Source organism: Marmota flaviventris, chromosome 5, assembly GCF_047511675.1.
Source record: "Marmota flaviventris isolate mMarFla1 chromosome 5, mMarFla1.hap1, whole genome shotgun sequence".
In the NCBI taxonomy this organism is placed as follows: domain Eukaryota; kingdom Metazoa; phylum Chordata; class Mammalia; order Rodentia; family Sciuridae; genus Marmota; species Marmota flaviventris.
Window position 1 is genome coordinate 53,055,397 of NC_092502.1, and position 22,558 is coordinate 53,077,954.

The 22,558-nt window shown below is 33.4% G+C and overlaps 1 protein-coding gene and 1 pseudogene across 1 annotated transcript in view; both read left to right on the forward strand.

The window, feature by feature from the left end:
• Snx2 (sorting nexin 2) overlaps positions 1-22,558 on the forward strand; it is a 73,220-nt gene that overhangs the window by 47,953 nt on the left and 2,709 nt on the right. The window contains exons 7-12 of the mRNA XM_027949289.2: positions 2,843-2,921; positions 8,313-8,388; positions 9,331-9,444; positions 9,700-9,793; positions 11,330-11,535; positions 21,501-21,644. Coding sequence (XP_027805090.1) covers positions 2,843-2,921; positions 8,313-8,388; positions 9,331-9,444; positions 9,700-9,793; positions 11,330-11,535; positions 21,501-21,644 — 713 coding nt within the window. The remainder of the gene's footprint in view (positions 1-2,842; positions 2,922-8,312; positions 8,389-9,330; positions 9,445-9,699; positions 9,794-11,329; positions 11,536-21,500; positions 21,645-22,558) is intronic.
• LOC114103555 (ATP synthase F(0) complex subunit C2, mitochondrial pseudogene) lies at positions 3,176-3,757 on the forward strand (annotated as a pseudogene).

Sequence of the window (22,558 nt, forward strand, 5' to 3'; positions counted from 1 at the left end):
TTTCTCTTCCTTTCTCTCTTCAGTGCTGGGGATTGAACCCAGGGCCTTGTGTATATTAAGCAAGCACTTTATTACTGAGCTGCATTCCTAGGGCCCTACATTCTTAAAATTTATTAAAGAGTCTTAAGAGAGTGTTTGCTTATGTGGGCTACATCTGTTGACACTTACTGTATTTGAAAAAATTATTTAATCTTATTTATTTAAAAGTAATAAACTTACTTTATGTTACACAAAATTTGTGAAAGAAATTTTATGACAAAAACATTTAATAAGACAAAAAATTTAAAAACATTTTGTAAATTCTAATTTCTACCTTAATAGAAAAATAGCTTTGTTCTTCTGTGCTTCTATACTCATTTATTGTGATATAACACATTAGCTAACCTTTATAAAATTCCATTCTGGACACTCATTAAAGAACAACAAAAGACAAGCAGTTTAATATTATTGTAGGGACTTTGTAGTCTCTAAAACCCTCCAGATATTCTGAACTAAGGAACTTAGGAAACTAAGATTAATCAAGGTTATCCTACATGCCAAAAGTCATATAACATGGCAGAGCTGAATTTTCTTCTTATTTTTCAACTTATACTCTTAACCACAATTCTATTTTGCCTCCTACTTTCAATTTGATTATTTCAATAGGATAATGATTTGGTTATTTCTTGCTTTTTAATTTTTTTATTTTGTTTTTGTTCTTTACCTAAAAAAGAAAACTTTTATGTATTATTTTGTTTGTGGCAAGAGATTGAACCCAGGACCTTGTACATGCTAGGCATGCACTCTACCACTAAGCAATATTCCTAGCCCCATCTTTCTGTTTTTTAAATATAACTTTTTTTTTTCCCCCCCGTGGTGCTGGTGATTAAACCCAGGACCTTGAGCAAGCACTCTATCAACTGAGCTATATAACTTTTAATGCTATATTATTGTAGAATTGTCTAAAAGACATTTAAAGTAGATTTAAATTGCTTAAAAATTATTTATATACTACTTCATTCAAGAAAAAGATTGAGGCAACTACATGTAATAGTGAAAATGTATATCAATAAAGAAATTAGCAGGGAAAATATAGTCAAGAAATGTAGGATGAATCCAAGTAAAACAATTTTTTCCTAAAATCTTGAACAGTTCATTAAAGATAGGTGACAAATTAATCTTTGAACTTTCTGGCAGCCAGCCAGCACAGTATATAGTCATTTTATAAATGTCTTGTTATTTATTAACTTTTAAATAAAAATGAATATATTGTCTAAGAAAAATTAAAAGACGGTTTTAATTACATAAACAGTGTTTTTCAAGTATTAAATAGTGGAATAAGAGTGGTTACTTTTTGCTAAGAAGTCATTGCACATAACCATTGCCACTTAATAGGACCTCATTTGACTAAAAAATACTATTCTATATAAACTATTAGAAAAACAAGTTGAAAATTTTAAGAGTGAACCAATTAAGATAAATTGTTGTTTTATTTTCCCACAATGTGCCATAATGGTTGCCTTTAGGGATGAGTGGATAAATGAAGAAAAAAAGAAGCAAAGAATTACATAGTTGTGGGATTTTTTTTATGAGTAAATAAAATATCTGAAATAATTAACATCCCATATGCAGTAGACAAGGTCCATAATTTCAATTGTCTGAGTTTTCTTTTTCAAACCTTTATATTTTAATGAGATTTTTAGAAACAAAATATTAATGGTGGTATATGTTAATTATTCACCAAATATATCAACCTGAATAAGAATTGCATAGTTTTTTATAATGTTTTTAAAGATGCTAATGTACTGTCCTTCTCTGCGGATTTGCCTGTTCAGGATTTTTTATATAAAGGGAATCATGCAATATATGGTTCTTGGTGATGGGCTTCATCTATTTACTATTGTTTTTTCATGATTCTTCCATGTTACAGCTTGTATCATTACTTCATTTCTTCAGAAAACATGTTTGAAAGGAAAAAGAATGGTGGGGGATCTGCAGCCTAATATATTAACATTAAAGTTGACAATATAGAAATAATTAACATTTTTGGTTTTTTTGTTTTCTTTTGGTGCTGGGAATTGAACCCAGTGCCTCCACATGCTAAGTACATGCTCTGCCAGTTAGCTACACCCCAAGCCCAATTAACCTGATTTTTATTTTCAAAATTTGATGTGTTCTAAATGTCTCTGTGAATGTGCTTATTCTTTCAACTGTTAGGAAACCTGTTATGTGCTGGTTGTGATGGCATATGCCTATAGTCCCAGCTATTTGAGAGGCTAAGGTAGGAGAATCACTTGAGCTTTAGGAGTCCAAGGTCAGCCTGAGCAATATCAGTGAGACCCTGCCTAAAAACAAAGTTTTGATAAATAAACAAGAACATGCTCTTTGAATCTGAATCAGGGGAAAATTTAGTAAATTCATGGGTTATGTTTATCTTTATTTACGTCATCCTGAAAGTAAGAGCCTTATTTATTGCTCATAATTAACTGCCTTAAAGATTCCATAATGCACATTATAATGTAAAAACTTTTGAATTTACCAGGAGTGTAAAATATTGCAGATAAAGAATTTTTTGATGTAAGTTTTTGTATAAATAATCAGTACGGGTCAAGAAACTACAAATAGCTCATTTTCTGTTTTATCTGTTCTCTCGTGTCCTAATTATTTATTTACCAAGTAGAAATGTTAGCATATCATGAGATTTAATTTTTCAAAATGTTTTGCTTTTTAAGTAACATAGCAGTTACCAACTTAGAAGCTTTTTTTGTTAAGTTCAAATTCAAAGTATATTTTAAATTGTGAATAAATGGTCATAAAAGACTTTTTCACAATAAAATCATCTCAACTCTCAACTTCTTCAAAGGTATGACCAAGGTTAAAGTAGGTAAAGAAGATTCATCATCCACAGAGTTTGTAGAAAAACGGAGAGCAGCTCTTGAAAGGTAATTCTAGATAGTAATACTTTATTACTCTCATAAGTCTAATTTATTACTTATGATACAACTGTATTTTAATGCTTATTTTTTTTAACTACCACTTGATGGCTCTTAAGAGTACTTTAAACTTTTCAAAATTGCTTCTTTTAGCAGTACAATAATATATTTGTTGTGATTCTATTAATCCTCATGAATAGTCTAACAAAATAACATCTGTTTTGCTTCATATGCTATAAGCAGGAATATAAATATATGAATTAAATGAGGATAGAATTAGCCCCTCTCTGTCTTCTCTGCACTGGGAGCAGCTTTCTTGCCACGGCCCCTCACCCCCTGAAAATGTATGCCTGCTCCAGGTTCCTCTCCACCCACTCCTTGGTCAGGAGCACCTCTCATCTGCTGAGCCGACCACTGTCTGCAATGGTTCTGAACCGACCAGATACACTGACATATGAGAGCTTCAGCAGCTTGGCAGTCCCTTGTCCCCTGACCTCACTTATCCCTCACCGCCGCTTCCAAACCAGCACCATTTCAAGGGACATTGACACAGCAGCCAAGTTCATTGGGGCTGGGGCTTCCACAGTTGGGGTGGCTGGCTCTGGGGCTGGGATTGGGACTGTATTTGGAAGCCTTATCATTGGTTATGCCAGGAACCCTTCTCTGAAGCAACAGCTCTTCTCCTACGCCATTCTGGGCTTTGCCCTCTCAGAGGCCATGGGGCTCTTTTGCCTGATGGTGGCCCTTCTCATCCTCTTCGCCATGTGAAGGAGCAGTCTCCGCCTCGAATTCTTTCTCCCATGTCTTGTCTGCCCTGTATGTCCCTTTTCCTATACTACCTCAGGCAATATGGGGAAAGTGGTTGGCTCAGGGTTTGACAGAGGGAAGACAAATAAATACTGTATTAAAAAAAAAGGATAGAATTATATCATAGATGTAGATACCAAGGCACTAAGAAACTTCTAGACTTTTAAAGGAAAACATGGTAGTTGTGATTGGGGATAAAGAGTTGATAAAATGTTTGGATAGGGCTGAGGATGTAACTCAGTAATAGAGTTCTTGCCTAGCATGGGTGAGGCCCTGGTTTAAATCCACAACACTACAGGAAAAAAAAAAAAAAAAGGTTTGGGTAAAAATAATCCCACTTTGGTATTTAGATTCTTAGGAAGTTATACCATATATGGAATGAACATTATTCAGAACAATGAAAATTGCAATGTGTTCCCCTTACTTTTGTGTATTTTTTTTCCTTCCATGCTATGCTAAAAATGAGAAAACAAATTTGAAACTATCCTTGACTTTTCAGAACCTATCATGGTAATTACTTCCCTTTTAGCTTAAAATCAGTATTGGGGTAGGTAGGACAGGCTTTAAGGATACACACACATACACCACAACCCCCACCCCCCACCCCAGGGTACAAATTATTTTTTTAAACTATTTTCAAGGCAACTTATTTCTGGTGTTTAGTAATAAATTGTTCACATTTTTAAAAAATGCCACAGAAAAGTCAGGTTTAAACAGCATGCAGTAAGAAAAACTAAAGAATATGCAATTTTAAAATCTTATGCTAGAGAATACTAGAAAGTAGAATTGTATTTATGAAATCAGCAATTCCCCTGAAAATTGAAATTGCAGAAGTTTAGGTTGGCCATTAGAATTGATTGTATTGTAGGTAGGGGATACAGACAGAATATTTTTAAGAATAAAGGTACATAGTGTTCTGCCTTGATTTCACTTAGTCCTTCCTGAAAGTGTAACCATGACCCTTTGAGAAACCTTTCAAGTCTTATTTTTCTATGAGTAAATTTGAAATATTTCAGATGGCATGCTTGATAAGAAACTTAATGAAGATTTATTGTACCAAGGACATATAATTTATTTCTACATTCTACTTTCTTCTAACTTGATGGCATTATATAGTACTTAGCATACCTCTATGTAGTATAAAACATTCCATGTATATACTCCATGTAGTATAAAACACTTAGTATAACATATAAGGAAAAGTTGTTCCTCTAGAAAAAAATGACTACAGAAAATATAAGCATAAACATACAGAAGCAAAGGAATTCATTTCTTTAGCTTTACCCTAATCCCATTTCTTCTGTCATAACCAGTTTTATTCACTTCTTGAACACAGTTTTATAATGTGTACAAGATTTTAAAACTGCATTTTTTTACCCTTTTATATATCTGACTTATAAAAGTGATTTTCATGTGACATTTAAAATTTTTTAAACATTAGAGCAGGCCTCTAGTAATCAGGGAAGTATTTTTTTGTGTTTCACTTTATTTATTTAATTTAGAGAATCCAGATGACTATTTTTAATGAAAAAGTAAACATCTGGTATTACAAGTTAGGAAGAGTGAAATAGCCAAGTACCACTCTATGCCATATTCAATAAAGTAAGCAGAGACTATTTTATTAAAAGTATACCTAAGATAGCTTGCTTGATTTTCTTAAGAGTACTTTGTACCTTATCTTAACATATAGTGAATTTATTTTTAGGTAAGAATACACTTTGGCAAATATATGCTTAGAAATTTGGAGGAACATAATAATAGCATACAAGATTTATAATTCATTTTGTAATTCAAGTCTATACTGTCCTACACTCTGTGATCTTGGGCAAGTTACTTAAATATAACCTTTCTTAACTTTAAAGTGTAAATGAATCAGAATTGTGTTTGTCTCAAGAACCTAAAAACTCAATTGGCAAGGTCTAAGAAGTTAGTATAGATTAATTAATCAACTCTTTCATATTAAGAAATTTGAAGATAGGAAGCTGTTCAGAATTATCTAATTCATCAGGGAATGCTAGTGCTTCTATCTGATATCTGGAACATAACCATTTCTCATCAGTCTAGTGACTGCTGGTCCAAAGGTCTTAATTAAATACAGTAGTTTCCTAAATGGTCTCGTCACTTTCATCTTTGGCAGTTCTACTTTTTTTTTTTCTTTTCTTTTCTTTTTTTTTCCAAATATAGCAGCTAGCATAATCCTTTAACAACATAAATCAGATCATATTAATATCTGATTTCAATCAATATAAGTCAAAGTCCTTATAACAGACTCCCAAGTTTTCCTGACCTGTATTTCCCACTCTGTTATCTATTTGAGCTCATATTTTCCTTGATCACTCACTGTGCTCTGGGCCACACTGATCTTTTTGCACTCCAGGGATTTTCCTACTTCAAGTCTTTGTACTCACTCTGCCTAGAATGCTTTTGTTCTTTAGGCATCTGCATGCTGACTCCCATCCCTTCTTCAGTTGTAAATGTCTCCTTGAAGTCTGTTCTGATCTTCAGCTTCATTCTGACCTATTTAAATTGCAACCACCATGTCTTACACCTTTGGTTCTGTGTACCCTGTTTTACCCTTTCTTTTTTATAGCACTTGTTACCTTTTCAAATCCTACATAATTTATGTTTGTTATATTTATAGTTTGTCTTTTTCTAAACTCTTAAGCTCCACTGGGGAAAACATCTCAGTGTGTCTTGTTGAATGATGTATTGCAGGTACCCAGAACAATACCTAACATATAGTAAGTGCTCTGTAAATATTTGTCGAATGAACAAATGAATGTCATTCAAGACCCAAACTCTTTCTGCCTTTCTATTTTCATCATTAGCACTTCTCTTCTTTTTTTTTTTTTTTCTTTTCTTTTCATTCTGTTTTTTGGTTTTGGTTTTGGGGAGGGGAATGCTAGGGATTGAACTCAAGGCTTCTCTTCATCCTTTTTTTATATTTTTATATTTATAGCTTTCTCTGATATTATTTCTGAATTGGTGTATATGTATAAATGCTCATTGTTTTAAAATCCAGTTTACACTTCTGTTCTCAATTATAACATGATATAAGCTATACATATATTTTTAGTTAGTTGCTCTTTCCTTAAAAAAGAAGGAAAAATTTTACTGTTATTTTCTAGAATATAATTTTCCAAAACTGATTCCTCAGAAAGCTAATAAGTGGTAGGATGAAAAATGGGATCTATAGTCAACAGAGTTTTATTAACACAGGATTTAACAGTTATACCAGGTTTATTTCCTATTGGACTTAGAGCACCAGCTTGATACCAGTCAATATGAATCTTAAAGAAAGGTGTATGTATGTATTATATTTCAAACATTTTTAGAATTAATCTTTTTGATGGAGTATTTCATGGGACTAGTAATCACTTTGGAAAACTGTTTCAGAATATAGGTAGTATTAGATATTTTCATTTAGGGTGAAATGTTGAAGTGTTCTTAAAGATTAATTATCAGATGTTTTGTCTTCCTTTCTGCTTGTTCATTTTACAAATATGTTATTGCCTGTTATTTGCCAGCACTAAACTGAACAACTTATGCAAACTGCCTTTAGGTAATACATAGTACAAACAATTACAATAATTTCTTTAATAGAGTTGGGGGAATTTTATTATTAAAATTATAAATCAAATTCTAGTGGGATTATACCAACTTATTTTAAACTTTAAAGTTAATGTTCTCACTGCATTTTTCTTTTGGCTCTATTATATAAGCAATAAAATTTTTTTAAACCACATATCTACTAAATGATCTGTTTCTAGCATAATAACTTCTTCTGTGAACTACTAATTTATAATGAAGCTTAATATAGTATATGATTTACATAAATGTGTAAAGACAGATTAACATTTAAACATTGATAAAATAGTTACGATTATTGTATAGAGTTTGGCTGTGGAGAAAGAGACTAAACAAGAATTATAGGTATGTGTTACTGCACCCAGAGCTAACAGTGATTTTGATAATAATGTTTCTCTATTGCTTTTTCACTTCTAATTTATATATCATATTTACAGAAGTATCAAAAACTTAAAAATACAATTATTGAAGAAACTTTAGTTGTGTGCCAGAGTTGATTGTGTAATTTAAATCTGTTAACAAGCAAAACATTGGTAGAATGTTTTGAATTTTGGTAATGATAGCAATTACTCTTGTTAAGTTTTAAAAAAATGTGTGTGTGTCTCATATATGTAAAATATAGAAATATGTATCTTAGGACTCTAAAATTGTAACTGGAAACAATATTAACTGTATCTAAATATGAAATTATTAAACTCATATAACCCTTTAAATTCTAATACTTTATAGTAAGAAGTTTGATAAATGATTTAACCACTTCCCACTTTTATCCTTACCCTCTGCCATTTCTTACTTAATTATGAAAAAGGTATTATATCAATTTTTAAAAGATTAACAAAAAGCTTTTTAATTAGTAGAATGTTATAAAATTCTAATTAATTATAGTGAGAGTAGACTAATAAGGGGCAGACTGAGGACACCTTTTTACTGCATTTTAAAATTTTTATTTTGTTGAAATACAATTTAAAATACTAATAAAGGGAGAAATTTTATTCTTAAATCTAGGTATCTTCAAAGAACAGTAAAACATCCAACTTTACTACAGGATCCTGATTTAAGGCAGTTCTTGGAAAGTTCAGAGGTATTTTTTTCTACTTTAAATTTTTGTATATGAAGTTTCTCATTTGTATTTATCATTATAATTTATATAATAATAATCAGTATATAATTGGATTAATAGATGAAATAAGGCAGTGGGTTTTTTTCACCTAATGAATTAATTACTTAACTAAATTACTAGCAAAATAGTTTCTTTAAAGTTGATATTTATAGGATGATCAGTCCCTTTCTTGAAAATTTAAAACCAAGTTGAACAAAATGATTTATAAACTAACTTCAAATGCCCTAAGTTGTTAGTTAGGTATCTTGTTGAAATAAATTTATTCAGACTTCATTTTTAGACAAAGTTGAATATGTGTCTGCATTCTAATATCTTTATTAAGGTTTCAAAATGCAAATATGTAGTTTGAAAAAGCCTGAACTATAACCATGCTACTCTTTATATTTTGAGATGTTTGGTACATTTTGGGCTTTTAATAACAGTTAAGAATTTTAATTGTTAGTGCTTGAGGTTTTTTTTTTAAGGAATTGTCTCAGAATTTTTTAAAAACTCAAAACCACATGATCCTAACTGAACATAAGGAGATTTTTCTCAAGACTTTCTTCTTTTCTTATAAACAGTTTATTTCTGCTAGCAAACAGGTGGCCAGTGTTAGGATACTTGGCAATTTCTTAATATATTTTGACAAATGGTGTTTGTTCCATCTAAATGTAAACGTACAGAAGAAAAGCAAATGGAAAGTCTATTTTTTAAGTTTTCCTTTGAGAATGTACAAGTAGTGTATTTGAGAAATTAGATCTCACTATTTAAATGTATGAGAGTGAAGAAAATACAGCCTCTTTTTTTTCTTTTCTTTTCTTTTTTTTTTTTTTTATTTTAGGAAGGGAGGGATCCCTTTTGTGCCCAGTTAAACCTCTAGGCTTTTAACCGGTTTGTTTGCCCTTATTTGTCATTCAATTCCAGCTGCCTAGAGCAGTTAATACTCAGGCTCTGAGTGGAGCAGGAATATTGAGGATGGTGAACAAGGCTGCCGACGCTGTCAACAAAATGACAATCAAGATGAATGAATCGGATGCAGTAAGAGCTGATTTTTCGACTTGAATAATGAGATGAATTAATGAGCCCAACAATTGCATTTTAAAGCTGTACAAGTAAAAAATAGGATATTAATTTGTTTATTGAGTTTAGTTCTCAGCCACATCAGATGACCCACCATGGTTATACACGGTTAATTTGTTGCTTTAAAACAAGGAATGTAGCTTGGTATTGGTAACCTAATTTACAGTGGTTTGTTCTTCCTAAATTAACCCCATTTTTCATTTTTTTTCTTAGTGGTTTGAAGAAAAGCAACAGCAATTTGAGAATCTAGACCAGCAACTTAGGAAACTTCATGCCAGTGTGGAAGCCTTGGTCTGTCATAGAAAAGGTTTGTTTACTTTGTTGCTTGTATGTTTACCATCATAAAACTAATGAAAATATTTTATTTAAGTTTTACTAAAAATGCATATTCTGAAGTTATTAAGGAAGAGAGAAATAATAGTTTAAGAGTGCCTTCTGTTTTAATTTCATTACTAAAAATTTTGTTTTATTTTTATCTAACTTCTGGTTTAGGTATAGAAGCTTATATAAAAGTGTATTTGAATTTTGGATGAAAACTATTATTCATTTTATTAATTCCTTGTTGATGTATTTACAGTTTAACAGATGAAGTTGTCTCATTGGTAACTTTAATTATATTTAAAACATGAGAGATTCCAAAATTGGTATTTGAAAATTTTCATGAAAGTATTTATTTTCTGCCTCTATTTTCTGGAAAACATTTTGAAGTATTTTCTTCGTTTTCAAACTAAAGTATTTAAAAATATGAGGTTTTTGTTTTTGTTTGTGTTTCTTTGGCTGGCATGGGGCATAAAACTTCCCATAAATTTTGAGTTGTAAGTTTTTAATCCACAATGAAGTGGGTTTTTTTTGGTGGTATGGGGATATGTTAATTTTAAAGACATCGAGGCTTTATCAGTTTTCCAAAATATTTAATAAGTAATTTAGTATGTGACATTACTAGTAATACATTTTGTTAAGATAATTAACAGAAACCTACTAATACATTTATTATTGAAAGTATTTTGTCACAACTTTGTCATTTGTATTACACATGTTTTAGGGAATGGGCTATGAAGGTTCTTTTAGATTCTGTACAATGTAGAGTAACAACAATTTTCAGGCAATGTAATTGCTAGTTGTTGGTAGCATCCATCCTGTAAATTTTTTTTAATTGAAATATCCAAAAAATGGTCATGCAAAAAATCTTTTTTAGAAATTCTATTTTACGGAAAATTATTGCACAAGAAAGAAAAAAAGACTAAGGTGGACATGAATTGTATCTACAATTCTACCTTATTTTTCTTTGGTTAGCTAAATAATATTCTCATTAAAAATTGCAGACATTATTTTCAGTGACAAATGTTTAAAGGCCAAAGAATGTAGTATATAAATCAATCATAACCTTAATGCTTCACTTATTAAAAATGCATTTCTTATGTTTTTTAGGAATGGACAAAGAATGAGTGTTTGGGGGAGAAAAGGAAGAAAGATTGTTATGTTTTATTTATTTAAATATGGTATATAACCTGAAAACATAAGCAATAATTCTTCTTTTGTTTTCTTTGTTTCTTTTTCTTTTTTGCAGTACTGGGAATCAAATCCATGGCCTTGTACATATTAAGCAAGCACTCTAATACTTAGCTACATTCCCAGCGCCAGCAGTGATTATTAATTTTCAGTAGCTTTGTGAGCATTTTACACTATTGCTTAAGGCATTTTAGTAACTATTTCTGTTAATTAATTTAAAATATTATTCAGCCAGTTCATCAATACATAAAATTTGGAGAGAATGTAGAAAATCAATACAATATTTTATAATTTTACTGACAAATGCTTAAAGTAAGCCCTTTTTTTATTTCAGAACTTTCAGCCAACACAGCTGCCTTTGCTAAAAGTGCTGCCATGTTAGGTAATTCTGAGGATCATACTGCTTTATCTAGAGCTCTTTCTCAGCTTGCAGAGGTTGAGGAGAAGATAGACCAGTTACATCAAGAACAAGCTTTTGCTGACTTTTACATGTTTTCGGAACTACTTAGCGACTACATTCGTCTTATTGCTGCAGTGAAAGTAAGCCCTGTTTTGCAATCTTTCTTGCATTTGCTTCAGTATAGTTTGCTTTAAAAAGAATGTGGTTTCCAATTAGGCATGTATGTAAGTATGTAAATTCTAAATAATACTATATAGAAAAAGACTTTAAACTGTTTTGTAACTCAGTTTATTTATTTTATTTATTCTAATTTGTTATACATGACAAAATACATTTCAATTCATAGTATACATATAGAGGACAATTTTTCATGTCTCTGCTTGTACACAAAATAAAGTCACACCATTCATGTCTTCATATATGTACTTTGGGTAATGATGTCCATCTCATTCCACTGTGTTTCTTACCCCCATGCCCACTCCCTTACCCTCCCTCCCCTTTGCCCTATCTAAAGTTCCTCCATTCCTCCAATGCCCCCGTGCCGCCCCCCCCCCCCCCCATTATGGATCAGTATCCTCATATCAGAGAAAACGTTTGGCATCTGGTTTTTTGGGATTGGCTTACTTCACTTAGCCTAATATTCTCCAAATCCATCCATTTACCTGCAAATGCCGTGATTTTATTTTCTTTTATTGCTGAGTAATATTCCATTGTGTATATGTACCACAGTTTCTTTATCCATTCATCTACTAAAGGACATCTAGGTTGGTCCCACAATTTAGTATTGTGAATTGTGCTGCTCTAAACACTGATGTGGCTTCGTCACTGTAGTATGCTGTTTTTAAGTCTTTTGTGTAAAAACCGAGGAGTTGGATAGCTGGGTCAGATGGTGGTTCCATTACAAGTTTTCCAAGGAATCTCCATACTGGTTGCACCAATTTGCAGTCCCACCAGCAATGTATAAGTGTGCCTTTTTCCCCACATCCTCACCAATACTTATTTTTGTTTGTATTCTTGTAACTTAGTTTTTTTAACAGAGTTAATATTTTTAAGAGATCTAAGGAAAGTCAGATAAGAGAAAGAATTATATATATTTATTGTATATTCATATTTACAAGTTTGCAACTAACTATTAGCATTTGCTTGATCATTCTGCAGTAACTAAAACTACCTACTAGACTCTATTATCATTAGTAAATTAAAGTATATAATAAGTGAATATATTTTGTGGGGTTTTTAGCATGGTTCAAATTGCAGTCAGACTTTCTGTTTATTCAAATGTGTAGTCACCATGTATCTATAGATGAGATGGGTCTACATTAGATCATAGATTATGTTACCTAATGATAATGTTTAAATATGAATAATAAACTTTATGAATAGTTGGGAAAGTAATCCAGTTTAACAAAGTACTATTGTATACATATCTTTAGTATTTGGATACTTAAATTGAACATTATTCAGTCTTTCATTTTATTGCAAATAATGTTTCATAATAATGTTATGGTATCATGGGCTGGGGTGTGGGGCAGGGGGATCTAGGTATTTACCTTTTACCTTGAATGCAAACATTCTAAAAATGTACAAAGACCTTGTTCTTTGTTATTTTGGGGGGGTAGGATGGTAACTGGAGATGGAACTCAAGGTACTCAACCACTGAGCCACATCCCCAGCCCTATTTTGTATTTTATTTAGAGACAGGGTCTCACTAAGTTGCTTAGTGCTTCACTTTTGCTGAGGCTGGCTTTGAATTCTCAATCCTCCTGCCTCAGCCTCCTGAGCCATTGGGATTATAGGCGTGTGCCACCGCACCCAGCTTGTTCTTTGTTTTTTAATGCAAATTTTGTTCAGCTAAAGTCTGTGATTAAATAATAATTTATCTACAATAAGAATATTGATATATTGCCAACTCATTGAGGATTTTGTTTTCAAGATAACATTGACAGTTACTACTAGAAGGCTCTTAGATCAGAATGGTGATTGCTTAGATTTGAATAAATTAGCAATTTTGCTTGTATATGTAGACAACTTTTGATATACAAGTCAGTTTACAGATGATCACTCATTCCTGAACCCCTAACTCTCACCTCCCAGTAGCATGAAGAATGATTGTAAAAGAGTATGTAGGTCAAAAAAATCTATGGGTAAAAAAAAAAAAAAAAAGGGCAGTCTGTGAGGAATGCCTGATAAGAGGTAATCTGGGAAAAGACCCTTGGCAGGGATGGCCTGCCTGTTTTGTTTTCTCAAATAGCTTTCAGCATACTATGTAAGTCGTATGTTACATTTCATAAAATTAATTATATTCGTGGTTTTCAAAATTTTACAGAGCACTGGCACCAAAAGAAGTACTGCAGTCAGCTAAGTTTGGAAAACAGTAGCATCCCTGCTAAGGAGATTTAGAGTATATATAAAAGGTTCAGAACTATCTAGTAAGGAAAAGAAAATAAGTTATTTAATTGTTTGATCCAGAGGCTTTTAAATTAATATGAACTAGAAGTGTTTTTCTGCCAGATGTTGTCATATATACCCATGATCCCATTCAGTCAGGAGGCTGAGGTAGGAGGATCACTGATTTGAGGCCAGCCTCACAACTTAGTTAGCTCCTCAACATCTTAGTGAGACACTGCCTTTAAAAAAAAAAAAAAAAAAAATCCAGGCATGGTGGTGCACACTTGTAAACCCAGTGGCTTGGGAGGCTGAGGCAGGAGGATCACAAGTTCAAAGTCAGCCTTAGCAATGGTAAGGTGCTAAGTAACTCAGTGAGACCCTGTCTCTAATAAAATACAAAATAGGGCTGGGGATGTGGCTCAGTGGTCAAGTACCGCTGAGTTCAATCCCCAGTTCCCCCCCCAAAAAAAAAAAAAAAAATTCAGAAAGCTCCTCTTTTGCAAGTACATGGCTTCTGCTATTTAGGATTACATATTTTAGTTACTATTATTGCAAGCTTTGTTGGGTATTGTGCCGCAGTCTGGCTGGGCACAAATGCCACAGTCTGGCTGGGCACACAATCACGAGCCACCACACAGCTTGTAGATTCAAACAGCAACTCTTTATTCCCGAACTCACACCAGCCGTCTACAATCACGTTCTGGGGAAATCCACGTTCTCTGCCCAAATCCACCCCCACTGGGCTTCTGTCTCCCAAAAAATACTGTCTGAATCCCTTAAGAACTCAAGGGGAACTCAGGCAGCAGGATACGCCCTATTCCCAGCAGGAATAACCTTAAACCCGGATTATCCTAAACCGGGAACACCCTAAACCCGGATCCGCCCTGGTCCTTGAGCAAGGTCACCTACATGCAATGTCACTGCAAAACTTCCTATTTCCACGAGTCCTTCCACTAAGCAACATGGGGTACGCTGGCAAGGAAATTGTCATACCTACTTGGCTAATGGCTCCCAGCATCTCCCCCCTTCTGATTAATTAAACTACAAGCAATGTGGCTTAAGGACCGTGCCTGGTAGGTTGTCCAATTCAACATATGGTTCTTAGCCGTCATTGGAAAACTGACCTTTAGGCGTCAGCCTCCTGTCTTAGGTTGATACCACTGCAATTGGATCATACCCGTCACTGACTACCGGTCCAGCATACAGCCATACTTGTGGATAGGTCTATGCACCAGTTGGGGGGTGAGGTTCTTTGCCTCACCTCTGTTGGCCCCCAAATTTGGCCTTGGTGCCAGTGGGGGACTGAGGTTAATGTGGCTTAAGGACCGTGCCTGGTAGGTTGTCCAATTCAACATATGGTTCTTACCCGTCATCAGAAAACTGACCTTTAGGCGTCAGCCTCCTGTCTTAGGTTGATACCACTGCAATTGGATCATACCCGTCACTGACTACCGGTCCAGCATACAGCCATTGGCCCCCAAATTTTAGACCATCACTAGCAGAAGGGAGGAGGATACAGAAATGCCACGACACCAAGCCAATTGACGGCTCCTTGGGAAAAATTGCATCACTGGTGACACCATCAGCAAAGATATGCCAGCATTACCACAATTCGCTGCACCAAACGATAGTTACATAGTCCAGGCAAGTTCTGCAAGCAGTTCAAAGCGGATGAATCTATCAATATGTCCATTTCCTCCCAAAATCCATTTCCTCCCAAAGTAAGTTGACTCCTTCATTGAGCATTACTTGTTGAGTTATATTCATTGATGCATCAGTTTGTACAGTTTACTGTGATAGCTATCATAGAAGCTGTAGTTTGGTTTTATCTTTGTCTTCACCGGCACTGGGATGAAGATAGGAATTCTGGCAATGATGCTAAAGAGACATTATCCTGAAAAGAATTATTAAATATAATGAAAAGGAAAGGTGAAAGTAAACAAACAGATCTGTTAACCTACTTTAAAAACAATCCTTAACAGCTGTTTACCTAATTTAAATTAGTAAACAAACAGATCTGTTAACCACCTTTAAAAACAATCCTTAACAGCTGTTTACCTAATTTAAATTAAACCATTTAAATCACGTGAATAAAAAAAATAATAATAATTCGGATCCATTTTTTCATGAGCGCTCCTCATATAAGAAATATGGACATACGCACATACAGACATACAACACAAAACACAAGAGTGCACACAAACGTACAACACATAAGAAAATAGTAAAGGCCTTATAGCTTTACCTGGGTGAAATCTCCATTGCAGTGTTTAAAAACTCCACAGTCAAAAAATAAAACTGATCAGAAAAACATTAACCTAGGTTTGTATGAGCTCAAAAAATAAAAATAGAACCTTATGATGTGGAAAAATGCAATAATAAAATAGCTATTGAAAAAAGCATCCTGGTTAATCACTGTCGCAGATGTAAGAATGGCCAAGCTGGAGTTCTGGATATCAGCTGTTATGGATTTGAGTCAAATCATCTTCTTTTCGATCTGTAGAGACTGTTTTAGTTAATCTCTCTGGAATCCAAATGGGCTGCTGTTCTCCCTGTGGAAAAACACAAACAGACCCCCGACTCCAGACAATCACTGGGTCAGGACCTTTCCATTGTCCTGTTAGAATATCTTTCCAAAGTACTTTAGGCTTATGTACATTTTTTGGATACATATGCCTTTCCGCAGCACTAAGTCCTGATGAATCCAAATTTTAGAAGTTTAGAGTAAAAAGCGTTATTTTAAGTTTATCTTTGGGGGATATATACCCCCTTCCAATTCCCTCTTTTTGCTTTAATAAGTACGTTTTAATAGTTTGACAGGCTCTTTCAACTATGCCTTGTCCCTGTGGATTGTATGGGATTCCTGTTATATGAGTAATACCAAATGATGAGCAAAATTGTTTAAAAGAGGTAGAGGTATAGCCAGGACCATTATCGGTTTTTAACTGTTTAGGAACGCCCACAGTGGCAAAATTTTGTAAGCAATGAGCTATAACATCTTTAGTTTTTTCTCCGGCATGAAGGGAGCCCATCAAAAATCCGGAAGAAGTATAGACTGTAACATGTAAATATTTTAATTTTCCAAATTCTGGCAAGTGTGTGACGTCCATCTGCCAAATATGGTTAGGTATCAGTCCTCTAGGATTGACTCCAAGATTAACTTGTGGTAAAAATGTCACACAATTTTGACATTGTTTTATTATATGTCTGGCTTGTTCCTTAGTTATTTTAAAACGCTTTTGTAAAGTATTAGCATTAACATGAAACCTTTTATGAAAATTTGTAGCTTCTTCAAATGTAGAGAAAATATGTATGTCATGTGTAGTTTTATCTGCTAAATCATTGCCTAAACTAAGGGCTCCAGGCAATCCTGTATGTGCCCTAATATGTCCTATGAAGAATGGATCTTTTCTGTCCCAGATTAGACTTTGTATAGTGGAAAACAAAGAGAAAACAGTAGAAGAAGGGGAAATCCTACCAGCATCTTCAAGAGATACTATAGCATTAACTACATACTGACTATCAGAAAATAAATTAAATACAGAATCTTTAAACATCAAAAAAGCTTGTAAAACTGCATTAAGCTCTACCTTTTGAGCTGATTGTTTGGGTACTAAAAATGTAAAAGTTTGATCAGGGGTAACTACTGCTGCTGTACCATTATTTGACCCATCAGTGAAAATATTTGGAGCATTCATGATAGGTGTTTTTCTTGTCATTTTAGGAAAAACTACAGGATGCTTAGACCAAAAAGACAACAAAGGATTAGATGGTAAATGATTATCAAATGAAACATTAGATTTACACATGATTATTGCCCAAGTATTTAACTCATTAGCTAACTCATCAATTTGATCCATAGTATATGGAGTAATAATTTTATTGGGAGAAATTCCAAACACTCCCTTCGCTGCTTTTATTCCTTTGAGTATTAATTGTCCTACAGCCTCAGGATACCTAGTAAGAATAGTGTTAGGAGAATAAGATAAATGTATCCACAATAATGGACCTTCTTGCCAAAATACTCCTGTAGGAATATTTTTTGTTGGTAGTACAATAAATAATAAAGGCAAACTTATATCAATTCTATCCAAATGCATATTTTCCATATATGTTTCAATAATTTTTAATGCCTTTCTTGCTTTAGGAGTTAACATGCGGGGTGAATTTGGATCTGATGGACCTTTTAGAATATCAAATAAAGGTCCCAACTCTCCTGTTGGTATACCTAGATAAGGCCTTATCCAATTTATGTCTCCCAATAACTTTTGAAAGTCGTTAAGTGATTTGAGTTGATCTACTCGTATTTGAATTTTTGGTGGACGGACCATGGTTGAGGATAATAGAACTCCTAAATAATTAATTGGAAAATTTAATTGTACTTTATCTATTGCTATCTCTAGATTATAATTTTTTAATAAGTTTGTAAGTGTGGCATAACATTCCAGCAATATGTTTTTATCTTTATGTGCCAATAATACATCATCCATATAGTGAAATATTTGTAGTTCAGGATTTTGATTTCTAAGTGGCTGGATTGCTTTGTTAACATATATTTGACACATAGTTGGACTGTTAGCCATCCCTTGAGGGAGTACTTTCCATTCATATCTCTGATCAGGACCTTCATGATTTAGTGCAGGGATAGTAAATGCAAAACGTGGACTATCCTCGGGATGAATTGGAATTGAAAAAAAACAATCTTTAATATCTATAGCTAAAACATGCCAGGTTTTTGGCAAAGCAGACAATTGAGGAATCCCTGATTGAGCAGGTCCCATAATAACCATCTCATTATTAATGGCTCTTAAATCTTTCAATAATCTCCATTTACCAGATTTCTTTTTGATGACAAAAATGGGAGTATTATGGGGAGATATGGAAGGTTGTATATATCCTTCCGCTAATTGTTGTTTCACCAGATCATGGGCTACTTGTATCTTTTCTTTAGTCAGGGGCCACTGAGGAACCCACACTGGTCTTTCTGATTTCCAAGTAATTTTGATTGTCTCAGTGGCCCTTTCTGAAAATCCAACCCATGTCTGTCTGTTCCTTGATCTATTTGTATTGGTGCTGCTATACCTTGCCCTTGTTTTCCTAATCTTTTTTCTTTCCTAAAGCCTTGTCTAGCCCTAGTAGTGGGCTCATTAGGATTGATGTTATTTGTTAACGTCAAACCTAATTGATCTAGGACATCTCGTCCCCATAAATGTATAGGAAGATGATCCAATACATATGGCTGTATAGTTCCTTCACATCCTTCAGGATCCTTCCAATCTAATATCATAGAATTTCTATGGGGATTAGTCGCCACTCCTAGGCCTCGAAGCGTTTGAGTGGCTTGTTATAATGGCCAATGTTTTGGCCATTCTTGACGAGATATGATGCTAAGGTCAGCTCCTGTGTCCAGTAGTCCATTAAACTCATGACCTTGAATATTTAGTTTTAGCATTGGGCGAGAATCTAAATTTAAAGACAACATAGCCCAATCTACACCTGTGGAGCCTAATCCCCTGGAACCTCTTTCTACACTATGACTAGGAAATTTATTATGTAGGCTGGGTATTATTAACAACTGTGCTATTCTATCTCCAGGTGAAATTACTGATATACCTCTTGGAGAACTAGCTATAATTTTTATTTCACCTACATAATCGGGATCAATTACCCCAGGACTTATCATAAGTCCAATCCCCTGTACGTATGTACATACGCACCTACCTACCAACCTACCTACGTAAATTAGATAGATAGATAGATAGATAGATAGATAGATAGATAGATAGATAAAATGAAGAGCTTATATGTTTCTGTTCCCCTAGATAAGAGTTGGGCCTAAAATCTTAGTATTACTTTTTTATTGTTCATGTGTTTGTGTATGTATCTCTGTAAGAAATGAAAGGCAGGGATTATTTCTTTTAAATTATATTAACTTTTAAAAAACTATTTATGTTCGATATATTACTCTTATTCCTTCGTTTCCTCCATTCACTTGTTCTTGCTCTCTCAAATTAAGTTTGGCCCAAAGCGAAGTTAAATTTTTTTTTTCAAATAATTTTTGTTGTAGATGGACACAATGCCTTTATTTTATTTTTATTTTTATTTTTATGTAGTGCTGAGGATCAAACCCAGGGCCTCACAGGTGGTAAGCAAGCACTCTACCACCGATCTACAGCTCCAGCCCCATGAAGTTAATTCTTAGTGGTCTTAAGTACCTGTAAATAAGGTACTTTACTGTTTCTTCATACAAAAAGGTTTCTTTCACTGTTAATAATCAAAGTAACTTTTGTTTCACCTAATTTACTGATGTTTATTTCATTTGTTCAATTAGAAAATACTAAAATAATATACCTTCAACATCAAGCTAGAAAATAAATTCTTAGTAGATCCCATCCTATTGATTGCCCCCCCCCGCCATGATGGGGATCAAACCCAAAGCCTTGTACAGGCTTGGCAAGTGCTCTGCCACCGAACTATATCCCCAACCCCACCATCAGTTTTTTCATAAGATTTCTAACTACTCTTATTCCTTCATTTCCTCCATTCACTTGTTCTTGCTCTCCCAGATACCTTGAAACAAGTCAATAGATTTGGTTGACTCTTAAGAGTTTCTTTGTCAACTTCATTCAGTTCTGCAGACCAAATATATAGACAAATGTATGATTTTGGCTTTTTCATGTTGCATATTACTGACCCCACTTAATTTTGTTAAACTTTTTTTTTTCTTTTGAGGTATTGGGAATTGGAATCAGGGTGCTTGCCTCTGAGCTACATTCCCAGCCCTGTTGTTCATTCATTCATTGCAATACTAGATTTTGAACCCCAGGGATACTTAACCACCTAACTATACCCCCAACCCTATTTTGTACTTTTTTTTTTTTTTTAACAGGGTATCTCACTAAGTTTCCCAGACTAGCCTCAAACTTGGACTGCCTTACCCTCCCAAGGGATTACAGGCATTTGCTAATGTACCTGGCTAAACCTTACTTTTAATCCATTTGTATTTGTTGCTACTGGATTCTCCTCTACTATATTTTTACTTAGTTTCCTGTTTTACTTAAGTTTCCTGTTCCTGAGTTTTTCTCATTTTTTAAATTTCTGACCTGTTTTGTTTTGTTTTTTGGTACCAGGGATTGAACTCATGGGCACTTAACCATTGAGCCACATCCTCAGCCCTTTTTTGTATTTTATTTAGAGACAGGGTCTTGCTGAGTTGCTTAGGGCCTCACTGAGTTGCTGAGGCTGGCTTTGAACTTGCAGTCCTCCTCTCTCAGCCTGCCAAGCTGCTAGGATTACAGGTGTATGGCACCGTGCCCAGCTTAAATTTATGTTTTATAATATTTAGTAGGAAAACTACAAGTGTAGATATAACACCAGCATTTTCCTACTAAAGACATTTTTTTCAATTTATAAAATTCTGTTAGATAAGAAAAGAAATTTTATTATAAATCACCTTTAAAACCTTGAAGGCTAGTAAAATTGATTTTGTGTTTTGCTTTTTTATTCTGAGCCCTTATTTTTCATTCAGTGAATTTTTTGTTTAAAACAAATGAATAAGGAAAAGTATTCTTTCATATCAGCATGCTTATTTTCACTAAGTATTTTAGAATAGTATCTAAATATTTGACTTTATTGCTTTCAATATTATAGTACTTATAGTGTAATGAAGGTAGTACTTTACAGTGTTACTTAATACCATTGTATCATTTGCTTATAGGGTGTATTTGACCATCGAATGAAGTGCTGGCAAAAATGGGAAGATGCTCAGATTACTTTGCTCAAAAAACGTGAAACTGAAGCAAAAATGATGGTTGCTAACAAACCAGATAAAATACAGCAAGCTAAAAATGAAATACGAGAGGTGATTGCTAAATGCCTTATTTCTTTACTCAGAGTTTTCATGTCATTCATATATGCATAATTTTTCATAAATTTTTTTCTGACCCATTCAGCACTTAACTATCTCTCCATACTTTTATAAACTGTGTTAGAATTACTTTAACATTGTGATCATCATTAAAATCTCCAGAGCCCTTCTGTTACCTACACATGATTATGAAATAAAGAAGCATATAAAGAAACAATTTGAAATTGACCTTTACATTAATAATTATATATATATTTTTAAATGGTTAATATTAACTTTCAGATGATTATTTTGTGTCCAAAAATGCCTTTAGAAATAGATCTATCCCACAGTTAGCTGTACAGGCAACATTATCCCCCATATATATGTATTATATATGGTATTTTAATATATTTGTATAAGTTTATTATAATTTATACACTTTTTTTGCCATGCTTCAATAAGGAAATTGAAGAGGTAGGACAATCTTTATATTACTAAAAATAAATGAACCTGCTCTTTTGAAGAGTATGTACCAGTGTTTTGGTTACATAGTGGGGAAAATATCATTTCATTGCTTAAATTTTTAGTTACTTTATTTTATGTGTTCCATTGGTCACAAATCACAACATTCTGTTGTTTTCATCTGAATTTAATGTTTATTAATGGGTCTTTAGTAGACCATAATTCCACTTTTTTATTTTAATCCAGTCATTTTACCATTACAAAGTGTTTTTTAAATGTTACATGATTTTCCTATTTTAAAAGTATTTTCATGGCATATAAATTGTGATGAACATGTATTCTTGAAATATATATTGTCAGTATATTCTGAAATAATTGATGGAAAAAATGAGAAAATTACACTGTAACATTGCTAATTTATTTGGTAGTGAATTTTATACTCAAAATCTTTCCTGAATTCATAT